Raw genomic sequence first — 22399 nt, 5'->3', positions numbered from 1 at the left:
TGGATAGCAACACAATAAAAAAGAAAGCGTGTCTCCGGTGCGGGGAATCGAACCCCGCTCGCCGCGGATTTCTCAAGATGAAAACGCGGTATGCTAACCGATACACCACACCGGACTTTGGATGTTAGTCATCGCAGTTATTGGCCTTTATATAGACCACTGTTGCTGAAACTTGAGCTACAGTTTATTGAAGTACATCCTCATCCTTGAATCTTCATTGTAAACAGAGAAGAGGAATTAGAAGTACTTCGAACTGGCAATTCTGCAAGACACTGAGGTAACACATGAGCTACCTGTGTTGTGTTGCGCCTACATCGTTTTGTTCCACCATAAACATCACCAATTCGCCATTGACGGTTTCTGATAAGACAATCGCAATCAGATTCAAAATAGAATATCTATACCACAAAACGAGTTATATCTTATACTACTTTCCCATTTTCATGACCGTGCCGAGTGTGATATTGCCTTGACCATCAAGCGTGGTAAGAAAATAAAGTAAGCATAGTGGTCTAGGGTAGTATCATGGCGGAAGGTATAACCTTGCAGCTTCACTTCCGCTCATGTCGGCAAAAGAATAAACTAGGCTTCTCCACCAGTAAACGGATAAATGTCTCGTGCTATTTCCCATCACAAGTCAATTGCACACAACAATAAGCTACACTTTAAACTTGAATCGTTTTCAACCTCGGGTTCCAGGGGTCTCGCGCTAAATGCCGCCACAACCGAATGCTCCTCCCATGATCCCTGTCCCGTAGGGCTGTGGTCTCAACGTCGGGACCGAAAATCACTGAAGACCCCTGCATCAATTTGTCGGGACCGACAAAACGCCTAACAACACAAGAGGATCAGAGTGTTTCCAGATCAAGAAGGCCACGTCCGAGACGCTAGTTAACGGGCTCAACTAGTGTAACATGTAACTGGTCGCAAAACGATCTCATCTAAACTTGTCGATCACCATGAAACAACTAAATTCTCACTCTAATTAAACAAGCATCAACGGTGAAAGTCTCGGGACCGAAGTCTATTATGAAGTAGGCGACGATGAGAGGGAATATACAGAGTGGCAATGTAGACAATACATAAGTATGCAATCCATAGTCTTGGCTTCCATAGTAACAAACAGTTCAACATTACAACATCACCACTCTCTTACTTCCTCTTTCTTTTCCTCTGCACTTCTGTACCATCTCCATCATGAAGGGTAGTTCTTCTCTACTCCTTGCATCCAGCACCCTGCTGAGCGCTGCAAGTGGACTACAACTAAACAAACGACATGATCCTTCCGTCGTCTCAATCAACTTTGAGAAGAAGACAAGAGATTCCTCAGCGTCTCTAAGAAAGCGAGCTGATGATGTCGCTGAGATGGACGTTGACAAGCACGGCACCAACTTTCTCTACTGGACCAACTTTACCATTGGCACACCTCCACAGAACCTCTACGCCGAGATCGATACTGGTAGCTCTGACCTGCTCGTTCTAACGGATGAGATTAAAACATGTGACAAGGAAGAGTGCATCGGCAACATTTTTACGATCCAAAAGTCGAGAACCTTTGACTGGATTGAGAGTGAAGATCAAGTGTCTGGCTCTTTTGGGAGTGGAGAGTCATGGTCGGGATACTACGCCAACGACACCTTCAGCTTTGGCGACATCAAGCTCGACAATTTCCAATTCGTCGCCACAACTGAGTACAACAGCACAACCGCTGGCATCTTTAGCATTTTTGGTATTGGCCTTCCGAGTGGTCAACGTGCTGCCAAGAAGTTTCCCAGCCTTCCTTATGCTTTGAGGAACGCCGGTGAGATCAACACTGCTGCTTACAGTCTTTGGCTCGACGACGACCAAAGCGGTCACTTCTTATTCGGTGGTGTCAACAAAGCCAAGTATACTGGACCTCTGGTCACCTTTCCCATTCCTTTAACCGATCCCTCCGACACCGTCGCCGAAAGACTCCTAGTCGTCCTGGAAGGGTTCGGCACGACCAATGATGGCAATTCTACCTCGATCGACTTTTATCCACGCCCCGTCCTGTTAGATTCAGGCACAGTCATGAGCCGGTTGACACAAGACATGGCATTGCACGTGATGACAACCCTCGACGGCGTTATCACCAAAGAATATGGCGCCATGGTGCCTTGTGATAAAGATCACAAGTACACTCTTGACTTTACCTTTGGAGAGTTGACCATCAATGTTCCCCTTGCGTACTTTTTGACGAAACTCAGCGATGATGTTGGCTTTGATGGTGTTTCTTACTGCAAAGTATTCTACGACCCCAAAGCAACCGACATCATCCTCGGTGACGATTTTCTCAAGGGAGCCTACGTGGTTTATGACTACGAGAACTTGGAGATCTCTTTGGCTCAGTACAATCCCAAGGGAGGAAAAGACGATATCCACGAGATCGTGAGGAATGTCCCCGGGGCTACTCAAGCTAAGAACATCCCTATGAAGTTTGACCAGTACGAAGGCACCGAGATGGGTGACCCAACATCAGCCCCATCGGAAATCAAGACTGTTTCCATGACCGTTATTAGCAGTGGAACTGCCACCGCAACAGCTATTGGTGATCCCAGGTCCACCAACGCGGGACTGTCCATCGCCAAACCCACAGAGGCTGGAGACGCTAAGAGCTCGGATGAAGACAGCGCGGCGGCGAGAAGTCTACCAGGGAATGCCATCTCTGCCGTCATTTTTGGAGTGATCACTGGGGTGTTGTGTATGTGGTAGAAGATAGAGGCATGATGAAAGCATAGCGTTGTTTATTTATTATTACTAGCCAAGCATGTGCGTAGTTAGGATTGATTGCACAGCTAGTTCAAAAGAATACGATTTGATTAGTATGACAAAGATTTCAAGCTGGACAAGACGCGTGTGTGACATTCGCTACCTCTCGATCGGTGTGACCAAAAGAAAAAGAAATCCTAACAAGAGGTGCCCTGAGGGGTAAAAAGAAATGATCACGCTGGGGATCGAACCCAGAATCTTCTGATTCGTAGTCAGACGCCTTGCCATTGGGCCACGCGACCTCGTCTTCTTATTGAAGGATACAGCTACTATCAGGGAACTAGTATGATGATCGATTGTTAAGAGCAGAGAGAAAGATATATTACAAGATCTTGTCTTGAAATGTTGATGGACTCTTCAATTCAGTACCCTTATTTTCAGGAATAGATGCGAAAGTTTGAGTATGGTAGGCAACTACAACGACGAATAATGCCCCACAGTTCGAGAAACAGGGATTAAATTGACCACACTTCTCAGGCGCATTCGAATGGTCAGGTCAAAGAGGCATCAATTCAGAGCAATGGGTGACAAATGGAATGTGAAGCGTCTAGATTCACGTCATAGTTCACAATTCATCGTCCGCTTTTTATAACCTCTCCCTTTACCCAGACAATAGTAGGGACTCAGTCGATCTGATCTTCGGATATGGGCGCAGATTGACCAGGTATTACCTATAGAGTCACTGTCCTCCCACAGACATCGGACTAGAATGTCTAACAGTACCTATTTCCGGCACCTATGAATGATTGAGTTTACATGGGTAGTAACCTTGTGGCGATGGTATTTTCTTGGAGTGGAGATGGTTGAGTCATGAAGCAGATTAATAAGGTATTTGTACCTGGATCATGGGTCAATAGAGAACGTTACCATGTTTGTCCTGCTCTTACAATGCCGTGTGGTATTAATCCTCATGCCAATGGAGTATCTGTGAAACTAACCAGATACAAAAGATTTTCTTCAATTCGTGCATCTTGAATCTCATTGGGAAATATATAGTCATAAACAATCTTCACTACTGTTCTCGAATCGATTATCCTCTTCCGTAGCTGACTTGCAAGCTGGAGTCATGGGATATATAAACATTCAGGCTGAAGCTGCGTTCTGGAAAGTCTCTCTTGATCTATCAGATTTTAACCCATATTCTACCCAGTAATCATAACCTGGGAGGCTGAGTACCGTTCCATCCACCTTACCTTACCAAGTTTCTATTCGAAATGAGGATAGCCAGGTTCGATGGTGGCATAATTGATACTGACTGTCATTAACCGGTAACAACTGAGACACGTCACGCGTCCCCGGCGGCAGGCATAGATGCAGACTAGGCAGATCTCGTCCAGGTAGGCTCAAAAGATGACCGTATCTGGTTAGCTTTACATAACTCATAGCACAGCTATTCCCAGATCGTGAGCTACGTTGTCTAACGGGAATACTGCTGGAAATGACTTTTCACTGCTGGAATGGACGACGAATTCCAGATGAGTCCAAATCAAACTCTTCGTGCCTTGACCCACCATAGCACCAAAGAACCAATGCTAGTGTCACAGATCCGCATGACATAAATCCGGAAGCAGGGCGTTTCGGATACCGTCGAATAGAATACATACAAAAACGCCACCCATACGCTGCAGGGGGAGACACTGGGATAATGTCTCGAAGCTATGAAAACAACAATACATAACGAGGGCGCCCATTTTATCGGCGCTTTGGAATTCCTCGTTGAGTCGAATGACTGTTGGTTGGTGTCACGGCGGAATTACCGCCAGTTCCGCAATGATTCTGGCTCGCCGACGCTGTACTTTGGTACTATGTCTGGTACTTCTCCCGCGATTTGCCGAGGCTACACAATCAGTCTCTCCCGCTGGACACCTCGGTAACTTCAATTCGCAGTGTGTTGTCAGTTTACGCCTGTGATCTTGACTCACCAGACAATTGCTTACGTTGGACAGTCATCATGTTTTGATCAAGTACTGAACAACGACGTACGGTATCGACAAAACAGTACCGCATTATGCCACCACAAAAGATATCTCGACAAATTGGAATCATGTGTGAAGCGAGATTGCGAGGTTGGAGATAATTTGAGTAGGATGAACCCCATTGGTGCAACCGGAGATCAAACACTAAAACCCTCCAGGATATCATTTAATGATGGAGCAGGATTGCGGTTTACCCGTCCTTGACCGGCGAAGGGAAACGAGTATCATAGGTGCTGTGATGATGGCCTTAGCGATAGCCTTTTTCGGCATGAGAGTTGTATCCAAGATTATTGGATTTGTACCGTACGGACACGACGACAGTTTAATTATCGCCGCATTTGTATGTCATTTGTGGTTCACATCCTGAGTCTAGTGGTTAACAATCTGCAGCTGTTTCTCATGGCATTCGAAACTATTTATTACTTGAGTACGTCACACCAAGATCCCCTACAGGGCATGAAGCTAACTGCCCTTGTCATGGCAGTATCGTGGAAGGGAGTAGGTTTAAATATATGGCACGTTGACGATGAGGATATTATATCATGCTACAAGGTACGGATATCCCTCCTTCTAATAATGGCCATAATAAAAATGGTTCTACTAGTTCGTTCTAGCCGCCGAGTACATGTACGCCATATCGTTGACTTTCACCAAGCTCTCAATTCTAGCGTTCTTTCTACGAGTATTCCCCGACCAAAAATTCCGGGGTATGGTTCACGGAACCGTGGCCTTCATTCTACTCATGTCTCTTGTATATCTTGTGATATTTATGCTACAGAGAGTACCCATGAGGACATTCTGGGAAGGATGGAAAGAGAAGGATCCCGGTGGCGTGCTTTTGAACTCGAACGCAATTGGAATGAGTCACGGCGGACTGAACGTCGCGTTAGATGTATGGATGATCATCCTACCCATGACACAACTGTGGAAGATAGGAATCAAGCCCAAGAAGAAACTCGGTATTATCTCCATGTTCGGTGTGGGCGCCTTGTAAGTCTCTGAAGTATCTCTGATGCATACTCAGTACGAAGTTAACGAACCCCAACAGCCTCACAGTTGTCAGCACAGTACGTGTCCCAAACGTCACAAAATTTGCAAAAACAGTGAATGTTACAGGTATGTTGAACTTAACATCTGTGTGACAAACGATACAGTTGTTGATTGGCAGCATAGCCGACACCGTCGATACTATGATCTGGACCATGTTAGAAGCCAACGTAGGCATGATAGTCGCTTGCATGCCCGGCACTCGACAGTTTGTGAGGGACATGATATCCCGTTGGAAAAAGGAAAGATCCAGCGACGAAAATAATAAGGGAGGCGTTTTCATTGACAGGTCGTTGGCGACGATTGTTATGACGAGGCAACAAAGCGCCATTGAAACCGATAACTCGTTTTCCAGCAGTATTGTGAATTCCAATCTATAGGTTGGGACCGATAGGTAGAAACGGTCTCCAGCGCTACATTATTATTTTTACACCAGTAGTCTGTCTACCTATGTCTAAAAGGAACTGAGGAGGTAACATGATGCAATGCGTTGTCGACCAGTTCGTCGTACGCCAAGCCGGAGCGATAAAGAGAAATAAGAAAGGACGGAGTACGTATAAACAGAATATAACCAGATTCTATAAACTGGATTTGTATTTTATTCTTAATCCCAAACTATACAAATTATTTTGAAAATGGAGAAATTAACCGCCTCCTTCCAGATACATTCCCGTATCCCCATCTCTCTAAGCACTGCCACGATTGAAAGCCCCCTCGCCCTGAATTCTGTTCAAAAATCTCAAAACAGCCGAAGTGACCTCTTCCGGCTTCTCTAGCTGGGGCGCATGCCCAACACCCTTGACCATAACGACTTCACTGTCCTTGAAATTTGAAGCAACCCAGCGAGCTTCCTCAGCAGGGTCACTCCAGTCAGGATCGGCATCACCGTAGACAGCAAGAACAGGAGCCTTGACTTTGCTCAAAAATGGCTCGACAACAGCGTGATCAGTAGAGAGGGTCGCGTGGAACGCCTTCCAGCGTCCAGGGCCGGTGAGCATCTTGATGGACCGGTCTACTCGCTCTTGCTTCTTGTCACCAAGACCAGGCCAAAGCTTGGGAGCATACGACTTCCAAATAATGGGTCCAGTGGGACAATTCATGGATAGACGGAAAAGGCTTGCGACAAGCTTGCCAGTTCCCGGACGAAGAAATGCGCCAATGAGGACAAGACCAGCGACTTTCTGGGGCCGGCTTCCAGCCGCAATAGTGGCAGCTGCACCAGATAATGAAGCACCGACCAAAACCGCAGGACCACCACCATAAGCGTCGATAAGTGTGATGAGATCATCAGCTGTGGCTTCGTCCCCGTAGCGGTTGAAGGTTGTGGAACTATCGCCATGACCACGAAGATCAACCATGGCTACTCGGTAACCAGCTTTGCGGAGCTCAGCAGCCAGAGGGTCGTATGCATCGCGAAAATCACCCATAGCGGGAGAGCAAATAACGAGGGGGCCTTCTCCAGAAATATCGACGGCGAGTTTACCCCCATCAGTTTCGATGAATGTGACAGTCATTGTTGTTGTTGAGTATAAGTGAGTAGATGAAGATAAGACAAAAGAGGATTGGTCTCGTGTGAAGAGATAGTGTCAAGTAAATGTTGTTATCTGTTTATTGAAGATGAGAATATTGATTCCCTAGTCGAAGGAAACATGCTATATATACTATTTACATCATGTCAAGTGCCTTCCGGCGCGGTAGTGCTTGCGTACTCATAAAGAGCGAGACTTGTCCGATACAAGAAGGATCTTGTGGATGATTGGGTCGCGAAAAAGCACGAGAAAATGCCGAAACTAACGCGAGGACGAATGATGAGCGAGAAGTTGTGCAATTGGCTGGATCAATGTTGGTCCGCATAACGGTAAGCAATGAATCTAATTTCGGGGATGGCCGTCGGGAATAGTCAAAGACGGACATTGAATGCCGCTCAGTATTCCCTTGTCTTGAAAGTGAAGGCAACAGAAAGAACAGCCTCAATCCAAGAGAATAAGAATTTAATTATTTATGATTGATTTCATGGGAGCTTGCATTAATTCCTATAGACTTTACTTGAACAATATCGCTCTATTGGAAGAGATATTTTGTGACCCTTGTTCAAAAAACAAAGTTGATCAGAAGCTGAGCCTCTGTCCCGCTTGTCCTGGAACGGTAGATGCGACCCTGCCGGATCCAAGAAGACTAAACTGGTACGGAATCTTACCCGAACTCAAATTACCCTTTGGTGCGGTGTTCTGACTCTGACCGTTGAGAACAACATCCTCTGCAACAACATATCCCACCTCCCTGCTTGACTCGCTAAAGATGGCTTTCTTTCCGACATTTGTGAACACTGAAGACTGGATCAATGCTTGTGCATTCATGCGACTGTTAAGACCAGTGTCCATTGTATCATAGTATCCGCTGTTTTTGGAGTTAGTAAAGTACAGAAAAGGATATTGGTAGACAAACTTGAAGATGTGAGCTGTGCCAAAGCGAAGAAGAGGGCCGCGGCTTCCAACGTTCTTGAAGTGGTTGTTCGCGTATGTTACGCGAAGCTTTCCAACGTCTTCAGCAGCATTGTTATCGGAATGACCGACAAGACATCCCTTGTGCTAGATAACATATGTCAGTACTTAATGGTATCAGACACCCGAAAATACTTACGTGGTCGTGGAAATAACTGTGTGAGATAGTGACAAAATCCGCAGCATGAGAAAGGTCAACCAAGCCATCGTAAAAGTCCTTGTCGCTGCCTTTCTCAGAAGAGATATCACAGTGGTCAACCCAGACATTGGTAGACTTCTGGATCGTGATTGCGTCACCATAGGTGGCTGCGACTTTTGCAATTTTCATGTTTCGGATAATGACGTTCTTCTTTCCGTTGATCGTGAAGCCGATACCATTCAGAGCTTGGTTATCAATATCAGTATAGTGTAATTCAGAACATCTTGTATGTACTTACAGCTACCCGACTTCCCGATGATAGTCTTGTCGGACCCGACTTGGACTTTGGCAGCTCCCGAAATACTACCTTGGACAAGGATAACTGAAGGTCCAGTAGCACTGGCTGCTGCTGCCAGTTCATTGAGACTTCTGACAGTTACTTGCGCAGCATTGCCGCCACCAGTCGTGCTTTCTATGTTAGGCCGTATGAAGAATGGTGAAGTTCGTGTACTCACCCTCCATTCTGGGTACAATAACCAATATTGCACCGATCATTGACTGCTGCCCTAGCATGAAGAGTAGTTCCGGGCGCCGCGGTAGCAAGGCCGGAAAGGAACAAAAGGTTAAGCAGTCTCATGTTGATGTCTAGAACTGAATGAGTCTGTGGGTATAACAATTCACTCCGGCTAAGGCTCCAACTAAATACTGTTTGCTGCTACAAAGGCATGAGAGCCGATACAAGCATGTGGTCAAATTCGAGGGAGAACCCCCAACCTGTCATCTCGGGATTCATCGAATCAATCTGATTTTCAAGATCATATACTACGTTGATCACAGATTCATTTAGTGTCGCATTGACGTGATTGGTGGATTAATTACGTTCGAGGTTTCATTTCTTGACATATCCCCCAAAGTATTGAGACAATGGACTTGTCTTGAAGGGCTGTTTCTCATGTTTAATAGGTTATGGAAATAAATAAAAAGTTACCCAAGCCGGAAAGACTTGTTCCGGGACGCTAGATTGGGACCGTGTTGCGAAAAGTGAGAGATATCGTGGGGTCTGGAAATAGGGCCCCGGTTGGGGTAGTTGTTGTGTAACACGTCAATGGAGGACCCATCTTCCAAACTGTCGCGATTTTATTGTGGTCGAATATCGAATTTGGAGGCGTCATAAGAGTCTGCTCCCACTGCTTTTTCAAGCTTGCACTCTTCATTGTGTTTCTTTGCTGGACGTTGGTAGGAAAAGCTGCTAATCTCAGGCTGTTTGCATCAATTGTTAACTGAAAAATGAGTCTAGCCTAGAAAGTGTTGAGTCTTGCATGTTAACATCATGAGTTATAGAAGATCTTATCCAGGGCGCGATATCTCTTTCGTTTTGCCTAGGCGAGGATGCACAAATCCACACATTTAGCGGCACCATGGCTTCAAGTTTTGAGTTGAAGTAAAAGGCGAGAAATTGCAGATGAGAAGATAATTATCTGATTAAGTAATGCCAAGCTCGTGGCATATTTACCGGGCCCGTCCGTTGTACACATTTAGCGAACAATTCTCTTGGCTTCTGGAAGCATTAAAGCTAAGATCAGTCAGTTCAGCCTAGTTTTGTTGCAGGCTGAGCATAGGTACGACGCATCATCAAAATTCTGCCTGATCAATCGTTAGTCTGGCCAAGACTAATGAGACCAATATTTATTACTACCCAACACTTTCGACGTCGATCACTGCAATCATTAACGAATAAATCGTCTTATCTCTGCCAAGTGGGTGACGTACTTTGTCTGCTGATAGGTCTTTAGCCAATTCAGGTCGCACGTCTTTGCGGGGAATAGGCACCAGGATCTTTTGCTCGGCGTGTTCGGACGATTCTACCCATGTCATAATCAGATCACCACCTTCCGCATTCGACAATGGTCCGACGATAGTCGAACCTCTAAATCCTACTTAAATAGACGCAGACACTTTCGTCTTGCACGTTTCCGAATGCAGTGATTGGACTTCCAATGCATCTTCTTTCGATATACCAGATTATACCCATTACTCTTGCTGCTTGCGCTTCGTGTTTCTTAGTACCATCTATTTTATCAAGAATGGCTGAGCGAAAGGTAAATATAAGTTCATATGATTTCAAATGCTGTGTTAACTGGCCTTATCTAGGAAATCACGTATGCCTTTGACACTGTCGATGATTGGCAAGCCTCTCAAAAGGCGTCAGAAGAGTAAGCGATCATATCCTTGATAACTAAGGAATGAGCTGACTTCTTTTTCAAGGCTCGTGAAAGAGGACACTGGAGCTGAGAATTGGAGAAGCACCAGAACTATGCCTCCTACATATTATCCTCCGTGAGTAATAATCATCTAAACAACAAATACGGCTAACAATAATTAATGTAGACCTATGACCCAACAAGCTATTGAAAAGCTCAAGGAGCTCAAGGGCGCAGTTGTGAATGATCTTTCCGAGAAACAGAATTAGTATCAGGATAGTTTGTTCCCAAAATACATATTTGACATGCATGAAAGATTCATATGATATTATAGTAATAAATTGGTATATATATTGCTTGCCTTCTCGTCTTAGATCTGCCTATTGTCTCCGGAGTTTGGTTCGCTGTCTACCAATATATTACTCATCACTATTCAACTATACACATTCGTTGTAAATAATCCATCGTTTAGTACCGGATATAATATATAGGACAATCCCCAGTCCCTATTATATATTCAACCCTTCATCCCTTCCTAAATTTCCAGAAAGACAAGTTATTTAACAACTGCCAAAGGTAGAATTTCGATTTCCTCTACTGAAGATAATACGGCTTAGGCACGGTTACTAGACAGATTTTGCTGAACATACTTCAAAAATATGTATTTGATAGTCAAATATTTACAGAAGGTAATTCCATCTCATCATCTCAGACATATCATTCCAAATCATCATCACTCCTTCAACCCCAAAGTCTCTTCAACTCAACCAGTCGATAATTGCTGGAACGCTTAGGCGTTGCTGTCGATGAAAGATCGGAGGCTGCCAACGCGAGCGTAGACACCAGATCTGTTGGGCTGAGCACAACCCTCACCCCAAGAAACAACACCAACAACAGTGTTGGAAGTGTCAACAATGGGACCACCGCTGTCACCCTGGCAAGCATCGCGACCACCCTGGGTGAAACCAGCACAGAACATGTTGTTGGTGATGGAAGAAGTACCGTACTGGGATCGGCAGGTAGCACGAGAAACAACGGGAACGGTAACCTTGAGAAGGTTGGTGGGGCTGTTTCCACTGCCCTGAGAGGTAGCTCCCCTGTGTATTGTTAGCTCTGTCTAGTTTTACAAGAATTGAGGATGATACATACCAGCCAGCAACGGTGAGCTGAGCACCAGCAGCAGGGTCGGAACCAGAGGCGGCAAGACGACCGTAAGAGATGGAACCACTGGCGGGAATAGAAGTGGAAAGCTTCAGGAGAGCAACATCGCTGTCAAGAGTGGAACCGCTGAAGCTAGGGTGCATTCTGATGCTGGAGACACGAGAAGTGACACCACCAGATGTGCGAGACTAATAAGTCAATGTTAGCTATGAAATTCCATATCGTCATATTTAAACATACAAGAGATCCAGCACGGATCTGGAAAACACTGGCAGATCGGCCCTGAACACAGTGGGAAGCGGTCAAGACAGTGTTGGCATTGATGAGAGTACCACCGCACCAAGGGCCGCCGTTGTTGGTGATGCTGACGATGAAGGGGAAGTCACCAGCAGAGGCAGCAGTTCCGCCAACAATCTGGGGGGTCTCCTGAGGAGCAGCAGCAACGAGAGGGGCCGCGAGGGCGAAGAGGGCAGTGATCTTGACCATTGTGACAGAGCGAGTGTATCCAAGAGTAGACAGTTGAAGAGTGATGAGAGGCTGATGAGTGACGATATTTGGAAAGGAAGTTTGCCATCCTTTATATACAAAATCATCAACCTCTTGTATCTTCCGAGTCAGTACATACTGTCTCAACCCAGTCTAGTCTCCTACCTGCCCTTCTGGTGGATCCCCCGCGATAAGCTTGTTTTGTGATATCGTGAGAGTGTGCATATTGGCGTACCTGCCTTTCTCGTATGGAAGTCCGTTTGTTCCGCTAGTTAGTCCGGCATTTAAATAGAGCATTAACCTTATCATCCTCCCGTGCAAGTGATCGGCATATGGTAATCTTGGCGACAAGGATCAGCATCCCGATGAGGAAAGTCGATAATCGTGTCGACCATTGAGAATGTGGAGATGGCCGGTTAAATCCAAATTTTGGTGATGAGAAAGACGGTGACAGTGAGAGGTAACACGATGATGAAGATCATGGGCGAGTAGTCAGCACTCAATTCTGTTGGTTGACAGGTTGAGTTGGTAGCATTCGGTAGAGGGAGGAGTACCCAAAGACATGTGTTCCTGAGCAATAGCCGGAATTACTCAACTCCGTCTTATCGCCAAGCATTCAAGCGTATCTGCACTGCTACTCTAGGCGGGGTTAGTTTCTATAATGCGGTCATGCGTCCATCAATCACATTGGCTTAGCATCTGAAACTGGTCAACTAAAGTGGGAGGATCTTTTGTAGTCCTTCCCTTAAACACCACGCAATAGCTAGGATTGGATAACGCATGTACGCATTGACCCCATATAGCACGTCTTCTTTGGCCTTGGCTAAAGGCTTCTTTGCATCGTATCTAGAAATCGCTCATGTCAAATACCAAGTGCATACATAGTTGTGGTTATCATATCTTATCTACCTTCCAAACAGGGTATCTATTGCCGGCTTATCTTGTGTCAGCGGGTATTCGAGTGTTATTTGACTGCGGAGACAAGGCGGACTGCACTCGGGGTCTATGGTTCAGCTGAAATGTTACTTCAAAATAGTATCTCAACGTCGCAAGGCGGGTATTGCTTAGGAAGGTACTTTTGATTTGGCCGACTAATTCAACCTTCTGCCAAGTTTTTACACGATTTTTGCATTGTACAAACGTTAGTCGAATACGAGCAGTAAACAGAGATGATCTGATGTGTGATGGTGTTGCTCTCTATGCTTAGTACTTATGCGGACACGGAGTATTTACTCGCTTCGAGTGACTACCAATGAGGCAGTTCCCTAGAATGCGTCAACTCTGGTCTCTTGGTAGTTTTGACTTGTCAGAATAACAATAAGTTGTTAATATCGTGGGGGATTCTGTTCAGTCTACATTCACCCGAGATGGAAAGGTTAACTAAACTATAGAAAATGTGCAACTTATGTTTTCGATTCTATTAGATATATATTGAAAGTATTAGATTTAGTCATTTCTATGATATATGCAGATGACTACATGAGCCATTTTGTTGGGTGATTTTCGAGGCGTAAGTCCCGAAGTATCTACATGAGCCATATAAGTCAGAGAATAGTAAAATCACGAGATTGCAGTTGCAATGGATGCTGGCAACATATTCGATCACAACACATTAGCGACCTATGTTTAATTAAATAAAAATACAAATATAAACATTTCGATTTTCATTCAATGGTAACTTTTGGGTAGGCGTGGAATTGTGCTGATTGGAAATTCGTCTTCAAGAATCAACCAGCTTGTGACTCAGGCAGTAATGACGAACCTATGAACACAGATATGCCAAGTTTCAACCAATTTATAATAACAAAATATGTATAGGTTCTTTTCAAATGCTAGTTTTTATTGTTTAACCTTCATCCCAAAGGAACAGAACGTCTATTGAGTGGTTCTCAGCGACATGATGTCCTGTGAATATAGACGTAGGGTAAGAGTTTCGTTCGACCGATCCACTTGATCCATTTGTCAAGCCACTTCATTTCCCAGGCACTCAGCCACCTAATTTTAGACACTCTTAACCAATGAATGACTACTTGTCCCTTGTAAATTTGACAAGCTAGAGAGTTCAGCTCTAAAACTAGTGACGATAGCTTCCCTAAACGAGTGTTCTAATGCACGTTTAATGATTCAAGCAGGGTTAGTTTTCAATAGTTTCTACTTTGAATCAGGGGAAAGGAGGAAAAGTTGAATAAACAAAGAAATGGTGAAAAGATTGTGGGAAATATGGAAATGTTTAAGAATCTGAGCCCCGCTTGAGATTCTTAGGTTGTGCTTTTCTGGATATCTCGTTCGCTTTTATCACGAATTCGATATCGACATCGCAGATATGGCTAGCCATTTCGTCCACTCGCTTATTTTGACTGCGGTCTTTGGCTCCCTCGTTGACGCTGGACCATGTCGCCCCTCATCTAGTTCCACTCTTGCTGTCACTGTTGCGACTACGACAAAGGAGTCCACCTCAGTCGAGTCACTGCCAACTCTCTCTACTTCGACTATTGTTGAATCCGTGACCACGGCCTCTGTCACCAGTCCCGAGACAACTAAAACCACGGGTTCTGCCACTAGTCTCGAGGCTACCACCACCACTACTTCATGCTCTACGCAACCTTTTCCATGGGAGATCAGTTCTTCTGTGACTACTACGACCTCTGAGGAAGTAATCCCTACCACCACCACTACCGAAGCCGCAACCACCACCGCTGCTGAAGAGACATACGATTGCGAAAACAACCTCAAGGTCCCTTCCCCAACCAAAGCACTTTGCGGCGCAGATGGCTACCGCCTCTCATACCCACCAGGCGCCAGGGTGTTGGACTACCCTCCTGTCGGAACAGTGTTTGATTGCTACAAGTCCTGTATGGAAACGTCCAACTGTGTTTCTTTCGCTTACATGGAGAATAATTTCTGTGAGCTGTGGAATCGCCCTGTTGGCCAGACGGATGGTTCAGACGTCGGGATCAAATGGTATGATACAAGCTGCTTTTGCGATACCGGTATCGAGCCAGCTCCTACCTGCGAAGACACCAACCCCATCAAAAACGGTGGTTGGGATACTGGCAAGTTCTCGCCCTGGGAGTACTACCCCGAAGCCGAAGGTCGAGAGATTGTCGATTTCAAGATTAAAGCTGGCGGAGCCGATGGAACAGGCTTTAGATTCCAGACTGGGAACTTCCACTTTGACAAGTCCATGTGGTTGTACCAAGATCTCAAGGCCTGCCCTGGCGCCCGCTTCCAATGCTCGTTCAAGTGGCAGTGGGACAAGTACTATGCAATCGCTCAAAAAGATGGTACCTCGTTGGTCCCATATGTCAGGATATATCAGGACAATGATAGCTGGGCCATCATCAGTGAATATCCAAGAAGTGAAGCCGATACCCAGCGATGGATTGAGTCAGATAGCTTCTACTTCACTATTCCCAATGACGGCGAAACAAGGATTTGGTATGTTGCTAGTAGTCCTCAGGGTGAATGGATTAATACCAGCACTGAGCCCTACAGTTCGAACTGGGTCCACAGAACCAACAAACTTGCATTGGACTCGCTTGTCTGTCAACCTGCGTAATGTCAAACGAGACATGGAATTGGGGATGGTAGAAATAATAATTTAATTATCAACTAAATTTACGTCCAAATGTTTCCTTCTCTTCAACGGCATTCAAGATTGAGAACTACTCCCCACATCATTAGAGGCCTCACCCTGTGACATGCCCGGCTGTGACATGTTTGGCTGTGACATGTTTGGCTGTGACATGCCTGGCTGTGGCATACCTTGCTGTGGCATACCTGATTGTGGCATGCCTGGTTGTGACGTGGATTGAGAATTCTGCTCCATCGGTTCCAGACCGAGACAAAATTCCCGATACCACGGCCAAAAGACATACACAACCCACTTGCTGAGCAACTTGATTCCGGCCATGATACGGTAAACACCGACTTCCGTGGTAGTCGAACCAAGAGGGAGGCTAGACAAAAGGGTCTATCGATGAATGTCAGTATGTTTGAGTAGTGTGGTAATAAGGGAATGCATGTACATACTGTTCTCCCGTTTTTCCATGTCGTTGCAATAAACTTCCACTCGTGCCCGTCAACAATGATACCCGGCAGAAATTCGAGTCCTTTGATATCACTACCAGCCATTTCGCATAGAGATCTCCATTGTGCTGCTTGCCAAGCTGACAGATGAACTTCGGGACTCAAACGATTCTCACCATCTTTAGACTTGATAGTCAGACCTACCGGGTACTTTGATGTCGGTCTAAAGGGCGTGAAGTTTACTGATCCGTGCTCGTCTCGACGTTTGAGCAAGGCCTTGTGTGCCAGTCGATCGTTCGTTGCTGATGGAACCATGTACAACATGAAGTCAACATGTGGTTTGGCAATTGAAAACTTCTCATAGACCAGTCTAATAGCTGCTCTTTCACTGTAAGATCGACAAGGTTAGCGTGAAGCTTCATTGGGGTTCATATTATTCAAGAGACGTACCACGGTGCAAAATCAACACCCTGCCTGTCAGGATAAGGCATCATGTTTTGAAGAGCAGCGCTGAGGATTGGGGTATAGACAAGGGAATTCCATCCCGTCTTGTCAAACTCCTGGCTACAACACTTTTCAGCGGATTGAACGATTTCCTTTACGATGGGCAGAAGCCTTCGTTCTTGGCGTGGCTCCTTCCATGTAGGTTCATAAAAGGCTTCATCATCAAGTGACTTGGAAATAGGATCGCTAGAGTTTTGGAAATGGCTCTGGTATGAATGAATCAGTCAGGAGATGGCGTCAAGACAAGGTGGAACAAACAAAGTACCGACCCGAAGAGTGTTTGAGATAATTCCTTTGTGTTTCTGAAAGTCAAGCAAGCGCGTGTAGAACAAAGTCAGGCGTGGTCCCATATTGTTGGGTGTTAATGTGTCGTAGTATAGCCAAGGTCTGTAAGGCCTGTCTGATAATGGAGGAGACTCTGATGAATCGCTGCTGTTCCCGTCGGACGAATCTGACGGCGATTGATGAGGAGGGATTCCATTAGGATGATTAACTCTCTTGCGCTTCTTTCTTCGTGGTAAGGCCTCATCGTCGATGACAATAATGTTGGTTTCGTCCGTGTTTGTAGCCATGGTTTTTGATTCGATGTTGAAGGTGGGTGCGGTGAAATGTTGAAATGACGCGGTAACGCGTTAACGTGTCATGTCATTAGCTGAGTCAACATTTTGCTAACGCCGCAAGCTCCACACAGCCTATCAGGTGGCTCAAATCCCCCAGGCAATGGATAGACAATAACTACAGTATTTACATATAAACTTATTTTTTAATCAATTCGACATTTTGTCATTTTGTCCAAGTTAATTGTGTCTCGGCACAAGTTCTACCGAGATCAGCCCATTGCAAAGAACTCCATTTCTCAGGGTTCTCAGAAGCTTCCACAAAGTGTTTCAACGCAAGAACAGTCTGTAACGCCCACTTCTCTGGACTGACCCTTCCTACACCTGTTGCCAACGGGGTCATAAGAAGACTCTGAATCTGATCATGTTCAGACGCATCGCGATTGTGATTATCAATTGCACAGAGCAAGCTCCAAATACACTCATAAATAACCTCTTTATCCCATCTCACATCGGCAGGCATACGCATCGTCGGACAAAGAGCCACACGTCGTGTCCCAGAATTATTTCGTGATCTTGCTTCAAATTCCCTTGGGATTTCCACCAAAGTACATGTCCCAGGTGGTGCGAAACCACGCCATGTTTTGTAAAGTTGAGCCTGCGCGACCCCGGTCAGGGCATGGTAATCATCGCGGGGCGAAAACTGTCGTGAAATAGCATCGTCAAAAGCACCGTCGAGACGACCGTAGGAATTAGCAGGTGAGACGATGGTGTCAAATTCGACTTTGCTTGAGAGTTGTGATAGAGCGCAATTGTGAATCTGTATTGAGACTGAGTCGGGAAGCTTGCGGCTTTTGCGGGCGACGTCAAAAGCGTCGCTGAATTGTTCCTCCATGCAGAGGAGATGGATGTGGGGGATATGAGGAGTTTTGGTGGTCATTTTGAATGTTGTTCACTGAGTGCGATGGCTTTGGAAGAGGAACCCGATCATGTTCAATGGGGTGAGATATTCAAGACATGTTGGGTCAGATGATATGACCAAAGCGGGGTCACTCCATGGGTAGGAGAGATGGTAAGTATACCTGAGAGGACATTATTGCGTACCCGAAAAGCAGCGTGCGACTCTATGCATAAGATAGGAGAATGTGCGTATCGCTACACAAGTGGTTCTGTCGCTACATGTACGATCGGATGTGCGTATACAATGAAGCTGGGCGCCAGTACCTGCACAGCTAGCTATGTATATATAGTTATATAATAAATTGCATAGCTAGCTATATATATAATAATATAATTAATTTTAAAGCTATATATATATCCCCTCTTTAATTTAATTATCTAGCTTTCTTTAAAGCTATTTAAAGCTTCTTTTAATATTATATAATATAATTAGCTAATTATAATTATAATCTATTATTTATAGATATATTAAGACCTAGTATTTTATTAATTTAATTATATCTTTAATATTATAATACTATTCTTTAAGTTATAATATTATTAAATTTATTTTTTTATATTAATATATAATTAAATTATAATATAGATTTATATATATATATTTTACTTTATAAGGCTATTAAATTATTCTAATTTTATATTAAATTATTATATAAAGTAATATTTAATAATATTTAATAATAATAACTTAAATAATAAGTCTAGTTTATAAATCTTAAAGAATATTATAATTATTTTAAATATTTAAATTCTTTTTAATTTAAATAATTAATTTATACTTTAGCTTTTTATAGTTAATAATAATATAATTAGCCTTTTTATAAAATAAATAATTAATTTCTTTAATTTAATTCTTAATACTATAAGATATATTAAAGAGAATAATAATATTATATTATTTCTTTTTAATTTCTTTATATTTTAATATTAAATATAATAATACTATTTTAATTACCTTTAATATTTATACTAGCTTATAATAGCTTAAGTTTAAACTATTAGTATTATATAATATTATATAGATAGCTAGCTAACTATATAGACTATTATATTATATAGCTATTAAATTAAAAAAACTTAATATATAAGGCAAATTAATAATATTATAGACTAATAGTAAGCTTAATTATATCTAGATATTTAGCCTTTTTTTATTATAAATAGCCTTATTAAGTATAATATATACTTATAAATAATAAACTAGCTAATTCCTAGATTAATTTAATTAATACTAGCTATAAGAATAATAATATATACTTTAATAATTAAAATAATATAGTTAAATAGTATATATATTAACTAAGTAAGCCTAAAGGGTTAAGTAAACTAGATTTAATAAAGAATATAATAAATAGAGGTAATTAAAATAAATTAAAGTATTTATTATAATAAAAATTAATATCTTTATATTTTATTAATACTTAAGGCTATAAGTAATTTATATAGCTAAATAAAGTTAACTATATAAGTAAAATCTAATTATAAACTAAAGTTTTATAATATATTTAAAAAGTAGAAAAAAAATAGAAATAATTATTATATTAAAATAATTAAAGTATTAATTAATTATATTTTTTTTATTTAATAATATTTAAATTAATTAAATCTAATAATAGAAAATAATTTAATTATAAAGTATTATTTATTATTAAACCTTTATAAAGTAATTTTATTTTAATAATAAGAATTTATAATTATATAATTAAAGAAAAGAGTAATATATTAATATTATAATTAATAAGTATATTAATTAAGTTAATTAAATTAATTAAGTAATAATCTATATACTTATTAATTTACCTTTTTAAGCTAATTTTAAATATACTAAGTAATTAACTATTAAATAAGTAAAACTAAGGCTAGGTATTACCTTTCTAATTACTTTATTATTATAATATTAATATAAAATTACCTTTACTTATAACCTTACTTATAATAATAAAAGTATTTCCTTATTATATTAAATAAGAAAGTCTTTTTACTTATAATAGTCTTTCTTTTATAATATTAATAGCTTTATTAAGAGCTATATTATAATCTATATAGCTATTTATCTTTTTAATTATTTAATCTTTTATTTTCTTAAATCTAAATATAGGCCTTATATATTCTCTTATTTAATAAGCTTATTAAGCTTATTTATAGGTTATAGTATTATACTTTAAAAGAAGCTTTATTACTTTATAATAAGCCTTATTAATTAATAATACCCTAGTTAATTAAGAGGTATATTAAATACCCTTTACTTATATATATTTATAATATACTTAATATATATATATTTATATTAAATATAGCTATTAATTATTAGCCTTATAGTAAAGTTAAGGCTTAAGATTAAGCTTTAATAAAGAGAAGTTTAATAATATTATTATATTTTAAAAAAGATTATTTTTTTTTACTATTAATTTTAATTTTATTAAGCTAAATTATACTTTATTTACCTTAAGATTATTAAACTAATTAATATATTTCTATAATACTCTTATATATCTTTATTAATTATAAAAGCTATAAATAAAAAGCTTTCTCTTAAGCTATATTAATAAACCTTTAATTTCCTTAAACCTATAAAGCTTATACCTTATAGTTAATATTAATAATTAATTAAATAATATTTTATTATTTTACTATTAATATAATTTAATAATTATAAATAGATTATTAAAGTAATAAAGGTATTAATATATATAGAAATAAGTAAAAAGATTTAATAGTTAATATAATAATATAAGTAGTATTAATATATATATATATAGTAGCTTAAGAGATTTATTAAATACCTCTATATAAGGAAATAAATATTTAAATATTTTTTCTTTTTAATATTCTATTTCTAATAATACCTTATAAAATACCTAGCTATAAATTTAACTATAAAAATATTTAAATAGCCTTATATATTATTAAAGTATATTACTTAATTTATATACTTAGTTATCTTTAAGTATAATAAGCTAGTTAAAAAGAATATAATTAATAACCTTAAATACCTTAAATAAATTAATTTATAATAATTTATTATATTTTTATTTAATAAGAATATAAATACTTTTAATTTAAAATATAACTTAATAATTAAAATAAAAAATTCTATTTATAAAGGCCTTAATAAATATATATTTAAAAGGATTAAATTAAATCTTTAATAAATAATTAATTTCTTAAGGGTTTAAATAAGAATATTTCTTTAAAAAGGCTATAAGATTTATTTAATAAATCTCTTTTATTATTAATCTTATAATATTAAATTACTTTTTAAAGAATTTTTTCTATTTTATATTACTTTTAAAGTTATTATAATCCTTCTTAAATACTAATATATAATAGCTTAAAATAGTATTATTAATATATTAAAAATATAAATATATATTAGTCTTAAGGAAGTAAATTATATTTATAATAGTATTAATATAAATAAAGGCTTAATTAATTAATATAATACTTAGAGATTATATTCTATTTATATTATATAGTTAATAAAGGCTTAAGAATACTTAAATAAAGTTATTTTTATTCTCTTTATTAAGGAATTTAAATATAATATAAAAAGTATTTCTAAGGCTATTAATATTAATAATATTAAGAAAAAAGAAATAATATTTATTAATTTTATATATATAATTAAGAATAAAGACTTTAAGATATAATTATAAATAAAATAATAACTTTAAATAAGTAAATATAATAGACTTAATATATATATTATTATTAATAACCTTTTTATATTAAAAGCCTTAATTAAAGAAATAATTAAAAAAGGCTTTAATATAATTTTAATCTTTAAAAAACTCCCTTTTAGCCTTTTTAATATAATTATAAATATTATTACTTAATAATAAAATAGCTTTAGTCTTTTTTACCTTAATAAAAAGATAATTCTTAATTTTATAAAGCTTAATTTTAACTTTAATTATTTATAAAATTACTTTTTAATTTACTTTAAAGATTTAATAATAATTTAAATAATTTATATTTTTATTAAGGGTTTTAAAGTAATTATATATTTAATAAAAAGTATTAAATTAATATATAATAACTTAATTAT

General features: G+C 39.9%; 9 protein-coding genes and 2 non-coding genes across 11 annotated transcripts; 4 read left to right on the top strand and 7 right to left on the bottom strand.

Annotated features, from left to right (window-relative positions):
• Positions 1-32: 32 nt before the first annotated feature.
• On the bottom strand, positions 33-115 carry FPOAC1_009917. The gene has a single exon. It is a non-coding gene; the product is annotated as a tRNA-Glu (tRNA).
• A 1082-nt stretch (positions 116-1197) lies between these two features.
• On the top strand, positions 1198-2733 carry FPOAC1_009916 (uncharacterized protein; the record flags this gene model as incomplete). The annotated part of the gene is made up of 1 exon (XM_044854326.1): positions 1198-2733. One exon carries the CDS (start codon positions 1198-1200, stop codon positions 2731-2733), a length of 1536 nt encoding a protein of 511 aa, XP_044706996.1.
• A 227-nt stretch (positions 2734-2960) lies between these two features.
• Positions 2961-3032, bottom strand: FPOAC1_009915. Its single transcript has one exon. It is a non-coding gene; the product is annotated as a tRNA-Arg (tRNA).
• A 1483-nt stretch (positions 3033-4515) lies between these two features.
• Positions 4516-6193, top strand: FPOAC1_009914 (uncharacterized protein; the record flags this gene model as incomplete). Its single annotated transcript, XM_044854325.1, has 8 exons — positions 4516-4683; positions 4737-4872; positions 4925-5106; positions 5157-5193; positions 5251-5318; positions 5371-5756; positions 5815-5882; positions 5940-6193. 8 exons carry the CDS (start codon positions 4516-4518, stop codon positions 6191-6193), a joined length of 1299 nt encoding a protein of 432 aa, XP_044706995.1.
• A 306-nt stretch (positions 6194-6499) lies between these two features.
• Positions 6500-7327, bottom strand: FPOAC1_009913 (uncharacterized protein; the record flags this gene model as incomplete). Its single annotated transcript, XM_044854324.1, has 1 exon — positions 6500-7327. One exon carries the CDS (start codon positions 7325-7327, stop codon positions 6500-6502), a length of 828 nt encoding a protein of 275 aa, XP_044706994.1.
• Positions 7328-7921: 594 nt separating this feature from the next.
• FPOAC1_009912 (uncharacterized protein) lies at positions 7922-9090 on the bottom strand (the record flags this gene model as incomplete). The annotated part of the gene is made up of 5 exons (XM_044854323.1): positions 7922-8210; positions 8259-8401; positions 8454-8698; positions 8752-8921; positions 8969-9090. 5 exons carry the CDS (start codon positions 9088-9090, stop codon positions 7922-7924), a joined length of 969 nt encoding a protein of 322 aa, XP_044706993.1.
• Positions 9091-10537: 1447 nt separating this feature from the next.
• On the top strand, positions 10538-10923 carry FPOAC1_009911 (uncharacterized protein; the record flags this gene model as incomplete). Its single annotated transcript, XM_044854322.1, has 4 exons — positions 10538-10552; positions 10605-10666; positions 10719-10790; positions 10842-10923. The coding sequence occupies 4 exons, from the start codon at positions 10538-10540 to the stop codon at positions 10921-10923; spliced, it is 231 nt and encodes a 76-aa protein (XP_044706992.1).
• Positions 10924-11444: 521 nt separating this feature from the next.
• FPOAC1_009910 (uncharacterized protein) lies at positions 11445-12301 on the bottom strand (the record flags this gene model as incomplete). The annotated part of the gene is made up of 3 exons (XM_044854321.1): positions 11445-11751; positions 11804-12003; positions 12056-12301. The coding sequence occupies 3 exons, from the start codon at positions 12299-12301 to the stop codon at positions 11445-11447; spliced, it is 753 nt and encodes a 250-aa protein (XP_044706991.1).
• Positions 12302-14624: 2323 nt separating this feature from the next.
• Positions 14625-15860, top strand: FPOAC1_009909 (uncharacterized protein; the record flags this gene model as incomplete). The annotated part of the gene is made up of 1 exon (XM_044854320.1): positions 14625-15860. The coding sequence occupies one exon, from the start codon at positions 14625-14627 to the stop codon at positions 15858-15860; it is 1236 nt and encodes a 411-aa protein (XP_044706990.1).
• A 93-nt stretch (positions 15861-15953) lies between these two features.
• FPOAC1_009908 (uncharacterized protein) lies at positions 15954-17406 on the bottom strand (the record flags this gene model as incomplete). Its single annotated transcript, XM_044854319.1, has 4 exons — positions 15954-16274; positions 16334-16718; positions 16781-17040; positions 17104-17406. 4 exons carry the CDS (start codon positions 17404-17406, stop codon positions 15954-15956), a joined length of 1269 nt encoding a protein of 422 aa, XP_044706989.1.
• A 211-nt stretch (positions 17407-17617) lies between these two features.
• On the bottom strand, positions 17618-18331 carry FPOAC1_009907 (uncharacterized protein; the record flags this gene model as incomplete). Its single annotated transcript, XM_044854318.1, has 1 exon — positions 17618-18331. One exon carries the CDS (start codon positions 18329-18331, stop codon positions 17618-17620), a length of 714 nt encoding a protein of 237 aa, XP_044706988.1.
• Between the last annotated feature and the right edge of the window lie 4068 nt (positions 18332-22399).

The sequence above is a fragment of the Fusarium poae genome, chromosome 3 (assembly GCF_019609905.1).
Source record: "Fusarium poae strain DAOMC 252244 chromosome 3, whole genome shotgun sequence".
Lineage (NCBI taxonomy): Eukaryota > Fungi > Ascomycota > Sordariomycetes > Hypocreales > Nectriaceae > Fusarium > Fusarium poae.
Note: the sequence above shows the minus strand (reverse complement) of the source record. Positions and strands in the feature narration are given on the sequence as shown.